The 15857-nt window shown below is 38.6% G+C and overlaps 1 protein-coding gene across 11 annotated transcripts in view; it reads right to left on the minus strand.

Annotated features, from left to right (window-relative positions):
- The window catches only part of MAGI2 (membrane associated guanylate kinase, WW and PDZ domain containing 2), a 705904-nt gene that overhangs the window by 48411 nt on the left and 641636 nt on the right, over positions 1-15857 (minus strand). For all 11 annotated transcript variants that reach the window (XM_066550916.1, XM_066550914.1, XM_066550924.1 and 8 more), the window contains 2 exons: positions 15070-15318; positions 1438-1623 (listed from right to left, as the gene is read on the minus strand). In XM_066550916.1, coding sequence (XP_066407013.1) covers positions 1438-1623; positions 15070-15318 — 435 coding nt within the window. The remainder of the gene's footprint in view (positions 1-1437; positions 1624-15069; positions 15319-15857) is intronic.

Here is a 15857-nt window from a genome sequence, read left to right on the forward strand (position 1 = left end):
TCTCTTTTGTATTGCAAGTTTTAGAGAGGAAGATTGGAAATGTTGTCCCTCATTTCTACATTACTCTCATAACTATGGATGAACTGGTCAAATCATGAGCTGCTTCTAAAACTGCTTTGCATTTATATGGTATTTTTAACCTGAAAGTATATTACAGAGGTATTAGACTTTTTACCAATTTTTCTAAGCTGAGAAGCTAATATCAGAAGGCAAAGGAGGTGACCAATGTCACACAGTCACACAGGGAAGCTGTGCCTTGGCACAGATAATTTCTCACCACTAACACCTGAGAACATCTTGTAGTACTGCAACTCAGCTGCACCTCTGCTTTCTTTCTAGTTTAATGTATCCATTTCTAACACTAAACTATTAATGATGTTATTTAACCTGGATACCAGAGAGGCTCAAACAAACTTCATGGACTGTATGAAGTATCACACTTGTTTTAGATGCTGTAAAGCTGACCTCCAGTAATTACAAGGGTGCTAATTGATGTGAATTCTAAATGTGTGTACGTTTTTGTTTTTCCCTTCACTGAATTCATTTAACAAAGTAGATGAGTTCCCTCAGTTGCAGTCTGTGACCAGTGTCAGACAATTTCCCTGTCCCCCTTGCTGGATGCAGCAGCATAAGGTGAAGGTCATCTAACTGGGCTATGGATCATTAGGTAATTCCATTACTTTCTGTGTGTCATTCCCAGCTCTGCTGGTATTTGTTGCTGAGATATAAAGACATGGTCTCATTAATGTTGTACAATTCATGCAGCAGGGCAGCACATTGTTAAACTAAAAAGAGCCCTGAAATCAACCTCAAACCTCAAGGAACAAACATCAAAAGATCTTCACTGATTAGATGTGGAGCAATGACCAGAATAATGAGTCTATCCCCTTATCCTCACCCTAAAAATGAGATAATTTAGGGTTCAGTTATTTCCTGCCTTGTGCATTTACAGTGATGTATCACTATGTGATAGTGATGGAGGAAGCTGCCAAATCTGAACTCTTCCTGCACATCACTTTTTGTCACACGTAGCTGGTAGCTGATCATGCCTGGTGACAACCATTGCAGTCTCTTGTGAATCACTTTGTCAAACTTTGGCTTGGCTTATAGCAAGATATAAGGGAATGAACTCAAAACTTGGCTTTCTTGTAGAGTGCTTTTCCATGTAGAAGACAATTCTTGCAAAAGACCTTAACATCCTCTTTCTCTCTCTCTGTCAGATTTCTTCAGGTTTGCTTTAAATACCCCTTTCACAACTGGAAACCTTTTCAAGAATTCAGATCCTAGCTGAGCTAGTTCTAAGCTCATAATTCTGGTGTGCTGCACATTACAGCGGAGGAAGGAGAACAAAAGATGCTCTTTCAAGTGGTGACATAATTTAAGCTAATTGGAGGCTACTTAAAATTTTCTTCCTGTCTTTAAGGGCCATTGACTTACCCTCCTGAGGAATGATGCGAAGAGTTACACTGAGACCTGCATCTTTAATTAGCTTCACAATATCTGCATGAGGCATGTTAATAATAGACTGGCCATTCACAGCTAAGATCCGGTCTCCAACTTTAAGTTTTGCACAGCGATCCGCAGGGCTTCCATCAATTATCCGCCCGATTTTGTGGGGTACAGCTAGACAAGAGACAATAGACACAGTTAGCATATGCTGAAACAAGTGGTGATGTTCACAAAAGAAAGAAAATTAGTTCATTTTAGAAGGAAGTTTTATATGAATTAAAAAGCAGCTTGTGTAAAAGCATATAAGAAAATAAATTCTTATGCAATGTCATTTGCAGTAACACAGTGCTGTGTTTTTTCACTAAAAATTCAGAATCCAGATGAATATATACACATGGCATATACATATGAAGTCCAAAGTTTATAATTCAGCTATTTTGCAAACCTGGCATGAAACAACATAATAAGCAGATCAGGGAAACAATAAGGCATTAAAACAGGGAAAGGGTATAAATTTATACAATAAGGAGCAGTCATAAATTGTCTCCCACCTCTTGTTTTACAGAATTTCTTTATTTTTATGTTGCAATAGAGGCACCAAAAATATTATTTATTTTATAAACAAAAAATTGTTACTGAAAATGTCCAGGGTACATGAAATTGTTCTCCTCCATTCAAATGTGTTTATTGATAAGTAGAAATAATACTGAAGATTTATTGAGATGTGCAGCTCTCTAATTAGGTATTAATAATAAATGAATAGAATTTAATTGACAGCTATGAGTACACAAACATGTGCTACATCAAAACAGCTCAGCCCTCTTCTCAAAACATTACAAAACAAAGCTTCTCCTTTTGCTCTTCTCTGTGGTTTTTCACCTTTCTGTTTACTCCATCCATGCTCTTGTTTTGTCTCTTCTCTCGTTTTCCATTAAATTTTCTAAATATTTTTCTTGATTTTTGACAGTGTTTGTACTCTATTATCTTCTGTTTTTTAACCAAATGCATATGCTATAGCTGAGAATTTTCTCTAGGCTCCCCAAAGAGCATTCTATTTTTCTTTCTCCCAACTACTCATAAATATGCTTATCACAATTAAATGACTATATAGTCTATTAATATCCTAATGGTGTTTGAGTATTCCTCTGCAGTCCCACACTTCAGTCCTGGAAAACAGCACAAGGCAGCTCAGCCTCACTATCCACCTTTAAATTGGTGTTAAAACCAGTGTGCTTCTTTTTTCAAAAATAGTATAACCTTAACATTTAATTATCTGCAGAGAACTTGGAAAAATGAAAGAAAAGATGGTTTAAACACTTTTTGGGAAATATCTAGGCTATCAATGCTCATATAAACCAAAGCTCTAACAGGACGTGTTCAGAATACATTGCTGCAGAAGAAATTTCTCAGCACCCTTATAAACTTTTACTGAAGGTTTTGGTGACTAACCCATCTGATATAAAGTCACAATAGACATACCTCAATAAACATACTTTTGTTTCTAGTATGGTTGTAAGTGTTTACAGTGTTAAAAATTAATTTTTGGAACACTGAAAATATAAGTGAGTACTCTGAAGTGCAAGCCATAATCAAAGTGCATGCTTCTTTACCACTATGGTTCAGGCATGAATATAAATTAAAACACTTTAATTTTAATAAAACTTTACTACCACAGACACAAAAAATGTACTTCAGAAATGCATTGTTGCTTAGGAAATAAGCACTGAATTAATGTTACAATGTCTAAACATTTCTATGTTTTAAAACAGATTTAATATGTATAGCTACACTTTCTACAAAAATTGTGTTTATTTTACCCTTAATGAAGACATATAACTGCTAATACATATATATCAGTGAGCAAACAAATAAAAGAGTAACTTGACTCTTAAACAGCTTATGTTTACAAAGAGCTTTTTTCATCAAATCTATTCTTAAAGCATCAGCAAGAATGACTTAAACTAATACTGAAATCTGCCTGTTTCTGGCAAATGTAATAAAAGATCTTTCTGAAATTGTCATGTCTTGACTGCATATCAGTGGAGATCTGAAAATGAGACTGTCTAATGTAAAAAAGTAAGAATTTTGGTACTAAGAAAGAAAAGAAAATATGGTAGAGATGCCACAACTAAAATTTCCATGCTTGCCATTTCTATACCTAAAGATGTTTTTGCTAGCCTAAATATTTAAGTAGAGACATCATTTCAGTAGTAAGGGGTGTGGGAGTGTAGGGGGGTGGGAAGTCCTATTAATTTGGCAGAAAAAATTTTTGTTGGACTTCTTGTACCTGCCAAGTGAATAGAGCAGATGTCTGCATGTTTGAGATGTCTGCTGAAACTGAAGCTGGAGGTGGGAGAGCCACGAGACTCCAGCTCAGATCCAAATCCTGAGACAAAGGAAGGGAGGGAGAAAGAGGAGGAACTTGGTGTTCTTTTCTTCTTCCCTTTAAGCCTAATGGTCCTCACCTTCCTGATAAAGATACCTACTCTAAATGTTTTGGTACCCCTGAACTCCCTTCATTCTGTTGTGTTATGAAAGGATCAACAGTAAGTGACTATTAGATAAAAGCTTGTGTCTACTCCACTTTGCTATTTGGGGATTTAATGCTCCTCTTCTCAGGCTGTATTGTGCCATATGTTGCCATTTGATCTTGCTGCAAAGTAGGGTGTGGGAAAACTGTGCAGAAGGAATCTGAATCTCTGTTGGATTCAAGGTTACATTGCTATGTTCTATTGGGTTTTATGGGCAAATCCAGGGACTTACTAGAGGAGCTCATGGCCACGCAGCAGAAACTGGTTCATGCACATTTCTAGATAATATGAGGAGACATTTATCTCCTGGCTCCTTCCCTCTCAGGATAATATTATCCTGAGGAGTTTCTGTTCTTTGCTTCTCCTCCCAGTGGAACTCTGCCTGAGAGCCCTCCTAAGCCACAATATCCTGGCTGCCATGGTCCCAAATGCTTCCTTGAGAAGACAGGATTTATTTAGGGCTTTTTTTTACAAGCATGAATTCTTCTAAGGGACACAGATTATCTGATGTGTAGGTTGTTCACAAAAAAACCCCATGTTAAAATACATTAGAAAACTTTCAATTTTTAGAGAGAGCCTTTGGTAGTGAAATACTTACTTTGAAGAGATAAGAAGGAGCAACTCTCATAGGGGATTAATGAGGTAAAAGCTAAGGAGCAAAGGTGGAAATGAACTGTGAATTTCCATAATGGACAATTTTTATTGTTCAGAATGGTCACATCTAAAGTGTGGAAGGGCTGTAAACTGTCAGTAGGGAATGGGTTGACAGAAGTGGCAGACGGGATCTCATGAAAAGAAATGCAAGATGATGCAAGTAAGGAAAAAATAACCCTGCCTAAGATTAAGAAGAGATGAGCCCTAAATTAATTATTATCACTCAAGAGACCTTGAAATGTGTGCCTACTTGTCTAAAAACATAAACTCATTAAAACAGTCAATATGACTCTAAGAGTTCTAAAAGAGTAACAAGTGAAACAAACTATTGCTATTTAATGCTGTGCACCTAAAGTTTTGGTATTGCTAATTGCTTCAGTATCCTCATCTCAGAAATCATAGCAATGAACTCACAAAGATTCAGAGAAGGAAAGCATGGAAGTCAGAAGCAGAAAACAGCCTCTGCTCAAAGGAGTTGTCCATGAACTCGCTATCTATGCCTTGCAAAAGAGAATTTGGGGCAACCTTCTGGAGGGGCAGAAGAATAAAAGGATTAAAAAAGGGATTAGACCAATTTATGGGGGTGGACACATTGCTGAATAAATCAGAAAGCCTTGGCTGTAAAAGCTGACACAATGCCTGGGAAAGGTCTTGTCCGCTGTATGTGCTGTCCTCTCTGCTGCTGGTCACACCAAAGGGACAGCAAGGAGCTGTGTGGCTACTTGGTCTCTCCCAGCATGGCAGATCTCTTCTTGGAAAGAAACCTCCCACGTCTGGCATTTATTTAGGGTTTTGTTAACATAAAGTACTTTTTTTTTCCTTAAATTGCATCTTTGGGGTCTTTTTTTCATCTGAGCAGAGCATTTAATGATGTAACCTTTTAAAGGAAGTCCCAAATCACCTGACTAGTGGTAAATGTTTCATATCACCCTTAAAAATTTTTACTAAACTATTCATGCCTCTTCTAACAATTCACCACAAGCTGTTCTCCAAACATATGTATATATTGAAGAGTGGCAGCCTGTGCCTGGATGAGAGTTTGCACAGAATCTGATCCACTTATTTCAAAACACTGAGTTACCTGAGCAGCATGTAATATTAGCAGGCTATAAAGAGAGACTTGGATTTGTGACTTTCTAAAAAAATAAAAGTCACACATTTTGCTAAAAGTGAATGTAGAAAACAAGCTGCCCCTTTGCAGAACAATTAATTTCTAGGTTCTCTCATACTACACAATGAATGAGACTGCAAGGGAAAAATTACTGCAAACAAGGATTAATACATATTTTTTAACTCTTGAAAATATGGGAAATTAGTAAGAATGAGTTTATATGTATACAAACCACACAGCTCTTCAAAATAGACATAGAGGGTCTTTTTCTCCAGTACTATCAAGTAATGCAAAATGTGATACTCAGGAGTGATATAGTTGGATAGCTACCTTAAGATAAAAAAAATCCTTCCAAAAGAGAAGGCATAATCCTGGACCAAAAATAATCCAGCAGAGAGTAGCAATGCTGCAGAAACCTTATCTAACAAAAGGTCTTAAAATGGAATGTAAATTTTCTGCAGTGTATTTTTCAAAATTTCATGATGTGGGGAAGATTTGAATCCTGAGAACACCAAAGCTTCTCTGATATTTGAAGTCATTAATCTCACCTCCTAAACCTTGCTCAGATATTTACAGCATTACAGCACAAACTCACCCAGAGCTGGCCTGTAGCAGCTGAGGCTTTCCCTGAATGTATTTAATCATGCAATGAGCAGCACTTAGCTCATTGAAGAGAAATTAAAAAATTTAAAGAGAAAATGATTTAAAGGAAATCTTTGCATTTAGAAAGTGGATAAGGTCTGCTTTCAGAAACTTACATTTTTCTCTATGTTTTTATTTGATAAAAATCACTCACTTTTGCTCTCCATGATTCAAATTAATATCCTTACCACACCTGCATGTCACAGAACAGAAAACAAATTTTGTGTCATTATACCTGGATGTCCCTATGCTTGGGTCAGCTGTACACCAACCCAGAGCAGTTGCTGAATACAGACACTGCCTCTAACACCATATATCACAGAAACACAGAAGGGTGTTTGAAGGGACCTTTGGAGATCCCATAGTTTAACCTTCTGCTAAAGGAGGTTCAGTCAGAGCAAATAGCACAGAATTTAGTCACATGGGTTTTGAATATCTCCAGAGAAGGAGATTTCACCACCTTTCAGGGGCCTGGTCCAGTCCACAGTCACCCTCAAAGGAAAGAAGATTTTCAGAATGAACACTCTGTGTTTCAGTTTGTTCCAAATGCCCATTGTTTGGCTCTACTCTCTTGGCACCCACCCTTAAGATATTTGTATGCAATGGTAAGAGCCCCTGCCAGCCACCTCTTCTCAAGGTGGAACAGGTCCAGCTCTCTCAGCCTTTCCTCTGAGATCCTGTTCCCTAATCACCCTCTTAGTGTGGTAATCACATATCCTCTGGACAGAGAGAGACAAAGCTGTCCCAGGATTTTCCTGGGAAGCTGAGAGAAAGCTCAGAGAAAAGAATGAGAAACAATTCTTATCTCCATTTGCTGCACCTGTTGTTGTGCACATGTGGAATGTGTTATGGAGATTTGTTTACCAAAGGGTGATTTCTTAATTGGCCACTGGATGGTGTTTGGATTGATTGACCAATAAGGTCAAAGCTGTATGGGACTGTCTGTAAGGGTTACGAGCTTCTTAATTAGTATAGTATAATATGGGATTATAGTATATTGTAGTATAATATAGGACAGAGAATAAAGCAATTGATCAGCCTTCTGCAATCATGGAGTCAATGCTAATTATTACCCTGTTGGGTGTGCCCTGCACCTTAGCACTTCACTGGGCCCTCCCCAGCCGTTTCATGGTTGTCATGACTGAGGAGAATTGGACACAGCCCCCCAGATGTGGCCTCTCCAGGGTTGAGTAGAGGGACAGGACCACCTCCCTCTACCTGCTGGCAATGCTCTTCCTCCTGCTCCCCAGGACACCACTGTGCTTTTTGGCCACAAGGACACAGTGCCAGCTCATGGGCAGCTTGTTGTCCAGCAGGACCCCTAGGCCCATCTCCACAGAGCTGCTTACCACAACTCAGCCCCGGCCTGTGCTGGTGCCTGGGTTCATTCCTTCCTTAATGCAGGATCTTGCATTTGCCTGTTTGAACTTCATTAAGTTCCTGTCCCCACAACTCTCCAGACTGCCCAGGTCTGGCCAGCAGAGCTTTCAGGTGTATCAGCCTCTCCTCACAGTTTTGTAACATCAGCTAACTTGCTGAGGGTACACTCTGTCCTTTCACCCAGACCATTGATGAATAAGTTCAACAAGACTGATATATCTATCAGCCTCTTGCTTTTTGAATATGAAAATAATTTCTCCTCATTTGAAAGACCCAGAAGCTAAAAAGAGTGGATTCTAAGAAAACATTACCATATATAAGGCTTTTCTGATTTACATCAGTATTTTTTTTTACATCTATTTAGTCCTAGACACAACTGTTGAGACTATGTTTTTTAGATAGCAACTCTCCAGTTTTTCCCCTCTATATAGTAGCTAAATGTCAAAAAGTATCAGTTAAGGAAAAAAAAAAAAATCAAATCTCTACTTTATCTATTAAAACCCTCTGGCAGATAAATTCTTGCAATGTTTTCTAATGTTAACAGATATAGACTGTAAGCCAAGCAAATGAGCCTTCCTGAGCCAGCTGTCCTTTTCAATGTTACACAATGATCAAATGAATAGTTATTATATTCTCAATTCTCTAAACATGCAAAGGTTTTCATTCAACTGGTAGGCTCCAGCATATCAGATTTTAATTGGAAGAATATATTAAATATAAACACCTGTAATTTCATTGGTATAGAAAAATCTAAATTTCTGAAAACTTGAGTATGGTGGACTTTCTATCAGGGCTAAAAAAATATTTTCCTGATATGGATAGGATATTTTATGTGACACTTATTTGGAAAATAGAAATAGTATCCATTCTGCATACTTGCATGTAAAAATAATCCCTTTTCTTTATAAGATTAATGAATCTATGAATGGAAGCATCCCATTTTGTGCTGATATGGAGCATATTTGCTTGCCTAAGAAAGCTAAGTGGGAAGGAGTGCACATACCTTAGAAAGCTGAAGATCTAAGAAAAAATAATGGAACATACAGACTTTAATTAATGCTTCTAATGACAGTAAAGTGAACTCTGTGGAATTCCTAGAAAAACCTTGGTTCTCTTGATGGATTTTGCTAAGAAAACTCACAGTGTTTTTTCTTTGAAAACACATGAGCAGCACCTGTAGGTCCAAACGATGTATTCAGAAATACCCTGGAATATTTCTGGAGGACAGAAATCATCTAGAGAGGGGAGTAATGTAGTTAAGATCCTTCATTATTTATCTCCAAAAAATATCAAATAGACAATTGAATATTTCATGCCTGCAAACTGCAGCAATGTATTTTCAGGATATTAAAAACCTCTTTGACCCCTTAAGGTTATTTCACTATGATAATTGCTTATGTTGATTTGAGAAACTAAATCACATAGGAATTTCTTTCAGCTGCAAGTACTATCTCATAAACATACTTAGAAATGTGCTTTTGTAGCTGAAGAGGCAGAACAGTTCAAACCTGAGTAATAGTGGTGATGATACTTACTCTTCCAAGACCTCAAGTCTTTTGCTTTTGCAAGAAAGTAGAGGAAGGAATAGAGTTATTGAAATAAAAATTCTTAAATCAAAGGAACCCTTCCTCACTTTCCTATACTCAGGTATAGAAATGGGAATCCAGATTCCTTGCCCACAAACTGCAAATATCTTCCATGGGGGATGCACACTGTGGGTGGGTTTTCACTGCTATGCTCCAAAAATCTCCTAAATGGGGTAGACAGACATCCTAATTTCCAAAGCTCTGTATCCTTTAGAATTTGAAGACTGGTCACATAAAATTATGTCCCTAAGCACCATCTTACCCAGGAAAAGCAGAGGTGAAATTGCTGCACAAACACTCAGATCACACAGCTATCACTGATCAATAAACTGGTTTTTATCTCTAAACTGTAAGGAGTTTAAAGAAATTCTGGGCTGAATGGGACTTACTCAGAATGCTGGTTTCTGCAGTCAGCAGAGGCTTATCTTGGATTTATTTTTTATAGTTAAGGCTGCATGTTTTGAGAAATGAAAGAAACTTCTTTCATTAGACTCTGTTTTATCCTGCTTTCAAAATCCAGCAGGCACTGGCACATGCAGTGTAGGGACAAGTTAAATCTACAACTCCTCTTTTGCAAAGCAGGAGGAAGATCATAACAAGTATGCACAGTCTTTAATTTTTTGAAAATTTTTTATTGATTAGGCCTGTATTTTCAGTTTGTTTACACTTTATAACTGTGCTAATTGACAGTACCTGCTACAGCGAAATTCCTGGAAATATTGCCAATTTTCCAACTTCATTGGAAATTGCAATTTAACAAGGTCTGTTTACAACACATGGTTTCTCTCTAAAAAATTATGATGTTAAGAGATTTAATGGGGATCACAAGTACTTATTCTAGATGAAGCTGCATCCCAAACAGAAAAAGTAAAAGTATCAGGAAGATATGAAGAAGACAGGAACAAGTTTACTCCATAAAATTCTGGAACAGAAATCTCATTCTGATCACCTCCAGAAGTCTGCAAATGCTTTTCCATAGGCTGCAGATAGTGAAATTATCTTGATACCCTAAAAATAATTCCCTAAATGTAATGCATAGTGTAGATTAATTACTTAAATTTAAGTATTTTAGATATAATTTCTCATATGTGGAGAAGGGATGAGAGCCACATTCCCCTTTAATGTTGGAACAGGATCTGGGAGAAGGCACAATAGTATATTTTAGAGGCAGTGGAAGTTAATCCTTTCATTGGAAATAGGTCAGGAGCCTGGACAGGTGTATTTTCTTAATCTCTTAGCACTCCAAGATCCTCTGCGTGCTGCACTAGGCAAAATGACTTGCTCCTGGATATACCACTCAAGCACAGCTCTTTATTTATCCACTTTATCTCTTTTTACTGATACAGTTTTGAAGCATGGTTGACCTTTTCTATGCCCCTGCTTTGCCCTGTAAAATCTCTTCATTCAATCCTTGTCATTCGTTTTCAACTCCTGATCTCCCCACATCAGAACTGCAGTTCAGTGCAAGATAATCCCCTGTGCTGGATTAGAGAACATCCCAAGCAATGCTTTGACAAATGGGAAACAAAATTTCAACCATTATAGACGCAGGAAAATAAGTGTGCCACAAGAATTGGATGGTTAAGCAAGTACCAGTAAGGTAAAATGACATTCATATCTAAAGGCCGGATCCAAATAACTGACAGCTACTACAGTGCTGCCCATCACAAAATGTGAAAAAAATAGTGTGTTTCCTAATTATGGCTGTAGTCTGCCCTTACTCTGTGTCTATCAATAGTAAAAAACCAGCATTTAATATTTTGAAAATTTCTGCACAGCAAAGGCAGGCCCGTAAACCAAGTGTACAACAAAGCCCTTGCAAACCATATCAAGAGAAAAGCTGACCAGGACCCTAAACCTCTTGGAAAAAGAGTTTCATCTCTAGTTCTGGGAGCTGCTGAGCCTTTCATGGCCCATTCTCAGGTCAGGAGCATGAAGCACTCCTAAGATGCTGTGAGGGAGCAGTGCAGCCCACACCCCACCAGAGGGTGGAAAAGGGATTTGAGACTCAGCTGGAGCACTGCGACTTCACGGGATGGTCCTGCAGCTGCACAGACAGAGCAAACTCTCCTGGCAAACAGGACAGCTTTGTGCAACCCCTTCAGCTTCAGCCCAAAGGCAAAGCAGCAAACCAATGAACCTGCAGCTTTGTAGCCAGGAGCAACCTGGCTGGAATGACTGCTTCAATTTTAGCAGGGCTTGAAGCACCTGGTGACACAAAGTGCTTGCTCCTGTACTCCACAAGAGCTGTTGTAATCTGTTGGACTGTAAAACACAGTTTGTGAGTGGGATTTCAACAACGAGGAAAATACTGTCAGTGCGTAATTAATTCCCTCCTGAGTAAGAGTGGTGATGATACTTATTCTTCTAAGACCTCAAGCCTTTTGCTTTTGCAAGAAAGTAGAGGAGGGAATAGAATTATTGAAATAAACATTCTTATATCAAATGAACCCTTCCTAATTTTGCCCTGAGGATGCTCCAGTGAGACAACTTCCTGGGTGCTGCTCCTCCTAACAGTGTCTGGCACTACATGATGCTCCCTTTATTTTGCCCATTTTGAATTTTTCAGAACTGCTTTGCAATTACAACATTAACATTAACATGTGCATGCATGGCTGCATAACATCATTCTGTTCCACATGGGGATACAGGAGCTGGCAACAAGTGCACTGCCTCTGAAACAGGGGACACTGGAACCAGAGCACAATATTTCACCCAATTAACATATTGCTGCTATCAGAAGGAGTACCTAGCATGGTGCCATGCAGGTCCACATTTTGATAGTGATGTATCATATATTTTGGATATTCCTATATCCATTTGATATTTTCCTACCTGTTGGTATGCTTTCTACCCCTGATTGTGTCTTTCAATAAAAGGATTTTGTGTTATTTCAAGATAGAGGGTACCTCAGGAGAGTTTCCCTGTTCTACCAAAGGGCCCAAAACTTAGATGCTGTATTCTGGATGGATGCCAGTGAGTGCTGAGTAAAAGGGGACAGTAATTTCCCTCAATCTACTGGCTATGCTCCTGTTAATAAAGGTTAAATGACTTCAACCAAGTAAATATTAAGTAAAGAATCTCTCTTACTCTAGAAAGAGTCAATAATTTTTAGACTGTTTTCATTACTGATGACAGATGATGGAATTTTCAGGATATTTTTCCTACTACAGTTTTGTAACAGAATTTATATAGGAAGGGTACCTTCTTCTGTCACTGTCTACAGCAAATGTAATTTTTTGTTCACTGTTCTTGTAAACTTAGGATTTGGTACTTTTGGGGATCACTGAAATTCAATGCAGTTATTATTTGATTAAATTCTCTTGTCACTTCCACAGCAGGCTGTCATTTCCCTTTACTATTGGAGGTGCTCAACTGAGCATCAAAAATGACTACTTACACAATTGCTTGTGGAGAAAGAAAAGTACTGAAAGAACACATTGGAGGGTAGGAGGCAAAGCAGGATCTTGAACTTGGGTCTGCAGTCACAGAATTTTTCATTGCTTGAGCATTTTCTCTTTCTCTCCCCTTTCCCTCTCCATCTGCCCCAATCACAAATTCTCTCTATAAAATAATTTCTTGAAAAAAATCATGACTGACTTAACTGATTAACATGTATGTACCACAATTGATTATTTTTTTCTTCTCTGATCTTCTGCAAAAGAACTTCCAGTTCTTTGGCTATTATATTCAGTAATGTGAAAACTCAGAGTCCCAAGAGGCTAATTAGTTATGGTTTTGTTACTATATTAATTCCAGCAATAATGGAGTTTTAAAATTCAGCTGAGGTAGCATGAAAAGCAACTCTTTTAATAAGTGCATGATCATGAAATACTGCAAAAAAGTTTTCTGAGGTAACTTGCTATTGTGAGATAATGTTTTCCCAGTATTCTCTTGGCTGCTTTTCAGGTATGAATTTAGAAGAGTGGTGTTTGGCCCTGAAGTTGAAATTGTGTTTTTATTTTGTCAGGAACCAGTTTCAGGTAAAAGAACAGTTCCTTAAAAATATATTTTAGTGTAGGGGAAGCATTGTATTAGGCTTTAACTTGCAAAATGATAAATTTTCTCACTTCTCTTGGTTTTTCAGTTGTGGTTAGCATTATTTGATGGAGCATGTGGATGTCTCTTAATGGAAAGCCTTTTTTGCTTCCTTCTTCCAGAGGGCTCAGTTCTCATTGGGTTCAATGTCATTGGAAAGATCCAAAGTTGCCCCTGTGCCTCAGCTGCCACTACCTGGGTTTGAGTCTTCTGTAGGTCCTATGTCACACCTTGTAGAGAGCTTTTTGGATAATTGGTTAGCTGAGAAAGGACATTTTGATGTGATACCGATGAATAAGGATAGGGGAAACAAGCTGGGAACTAAGCAACCAGTGTCCAATCACTGACAAAGGTCACAGTGACCTTCTCTGAAACGGGAAGACGGGGGAGAAAATCGCTTGCCAGAAAATGCAGATATCTTAGGTAGAGAAGCTGGAAGAATGCAAACATAGAAGCAAAATAATAGTTAGAAGATAGAAGTAGGTGTGGTTGATCTAAGTGTGCTTTAACCAATAATGAGCTCAGCTTTTGCAATATGTATAAGCTTCATTAACACCAATATAAAGATGTGTGAGTTTTCAATAAACTTCGAGATTTGCTATTCACGCATGTGGTGTGTTGCATTTCTCCCACCATTCACGACAACACCTGTCTGACCTCTCCCTGGATGTACCCAGGACAGCTCAAGTGGCACCAGATGTCTATGTTAAAGCAATAAATTTGACCCACAGAGAAAATTAGTTTTCTGAACAGAAAGTGAGGTATAATTATTAAGGGCAGATCTTGCCTTTAGAGTACTACAGAGTACAGAGAGATACGCCTATCCCCCATACTCAGCTGTAATTTTTATGATGTCTATACTCCCCCTAGTTAAATCAGCCTCTCATCACCTGCATTTAAGAAGTTCTCCCAACTTCTAGTTGCTTCTGCAGTCCCATAATTGGACAGCTGTTGTCATAGGGTTTGCTTGATGTAAGCTTTTTTTCAACTTGCTGAACTTCATCTTGATTTTTAAAAAAAAAAGTCTAATTCAGTTGCACATAGGAGACTAATTTATTCACATAACCCTACTTGTTACTTACAGTGTCTCTTTGAGACATAGTAACAGACAAAATCCACCTTGTGAGTGAATCCTCCATTTTTCTGATGGCCAAAGAATTGTGGAAAGTGTAGGGCTCCAGAGGCCAGAATAACCTTTGGTTTTGTTGGAGACAAAACAAGCAGTGCCTCTGAATAAACACTGAGAGCATCTTCAGTTTAAATCTCTGCTGTGATAAATTATTTGCAGAAAGGTTTAAATTAACTATTGGTGTGGGGTGTCGCCCTGATTTTTTAAGACTTTCTAAGCCTTCTGATGTTTACATTCGTGTAACGAACTTTCTCACACTTTCTGTAAATAACTTATTGTTTTGCCTTCTTTCATAGAGGAAAGAGAAATCTGATAGCCTGTTAGTTTGTCCAGTGTCATTGGAGAGGTGACACTTTCACCCTCCAATCCACTGTCATTTTTAGTAAACTATAAATGTTAGTCAGAAAATAAACTTCCCTTTTCTTCACCTTGAAAGCAGCAGTGTGTGCGCTTGTGTTGTTTCGTGTCCTATAGCGACAGTGGTTTTGTTTTTTTTTTTAAATTTGGGCAAACTTGGAGAAATATGAACTGAAAAACTGCTTTACTCACTTATTGTGGAGCCTGACTCGGGCCTGTTGAGGGAGCTGATGATGACGAAGCCGAAGCCCTCGTTCTCCTTGCGGTGGATGACCACGTCGCTGCTCTGCAGGCTGTGCGACGCGCAGCCCTCGGGCGGCGTGGCCGTGCTGCTGGACACGGCGTGATTGCTGTTGGCGTAAGTCGTGTAGTCACTTCTTGGAGAGCTGTGGTGTGTAGACACCGAGCCTGGGCTTCTGCCATTCTCTGGGCAGGGTTCTCCTGCAACATAAATCACACCAGTGTCACAGCCTGACTTGCTCGGTGGCTCTGTGACTTACAGTACATTTGCTAATGCAACGTGAATACAGCTGACTGTCTACAGAGCAGACTACCCCAAGTGTTAAACTAGGAGCTGTAATAGATGCAGAGAGACAGGAATCTACACAATTATGCAGAGCATTCAAGGGCAATCAGATAAAGCAAGCATGAACACTGACTGCTACACTAGCTACAAGAGAGGAAAGTAAGAAACAGTGTCTATCTGGATTGCAAAACCATTACCAGGCGCTATTCCCTTGTCTGCTGGTAGATCTGTCATCAAGAGGAAAATGTGACCATCTAATCCAATAAAAAATTATTTGTGTTTGGATTACAAGAATTAAGCAGGGAGCTAACAGAGTAATTAGGATTAGCTGCATAATGTTCTTCTTACAAGTTGATTAGCTTGTTCAAAAAATGTTCAAAGAGCAGAGCTGTTATACAATGCAAAATCATCACAAGTAGTTTTTCTGTGGGTGGCATGGCAGAAGCAGTGGTCA

This window comes from Molothrus aeneus, chromosome 5 (genome assembly GCF_037042795.1).
Source record: "Molothrus aeneus isolate 106 chromosome 5, BPBGC_Maene_1.0, whole genome shotgun sequence".
Taxonomy (NCBI): Eukaryota; Metazoa; Chordata; class Aves; order Passeriformes; family Icteridae; genus Molothrus; species Molothrus aeneus.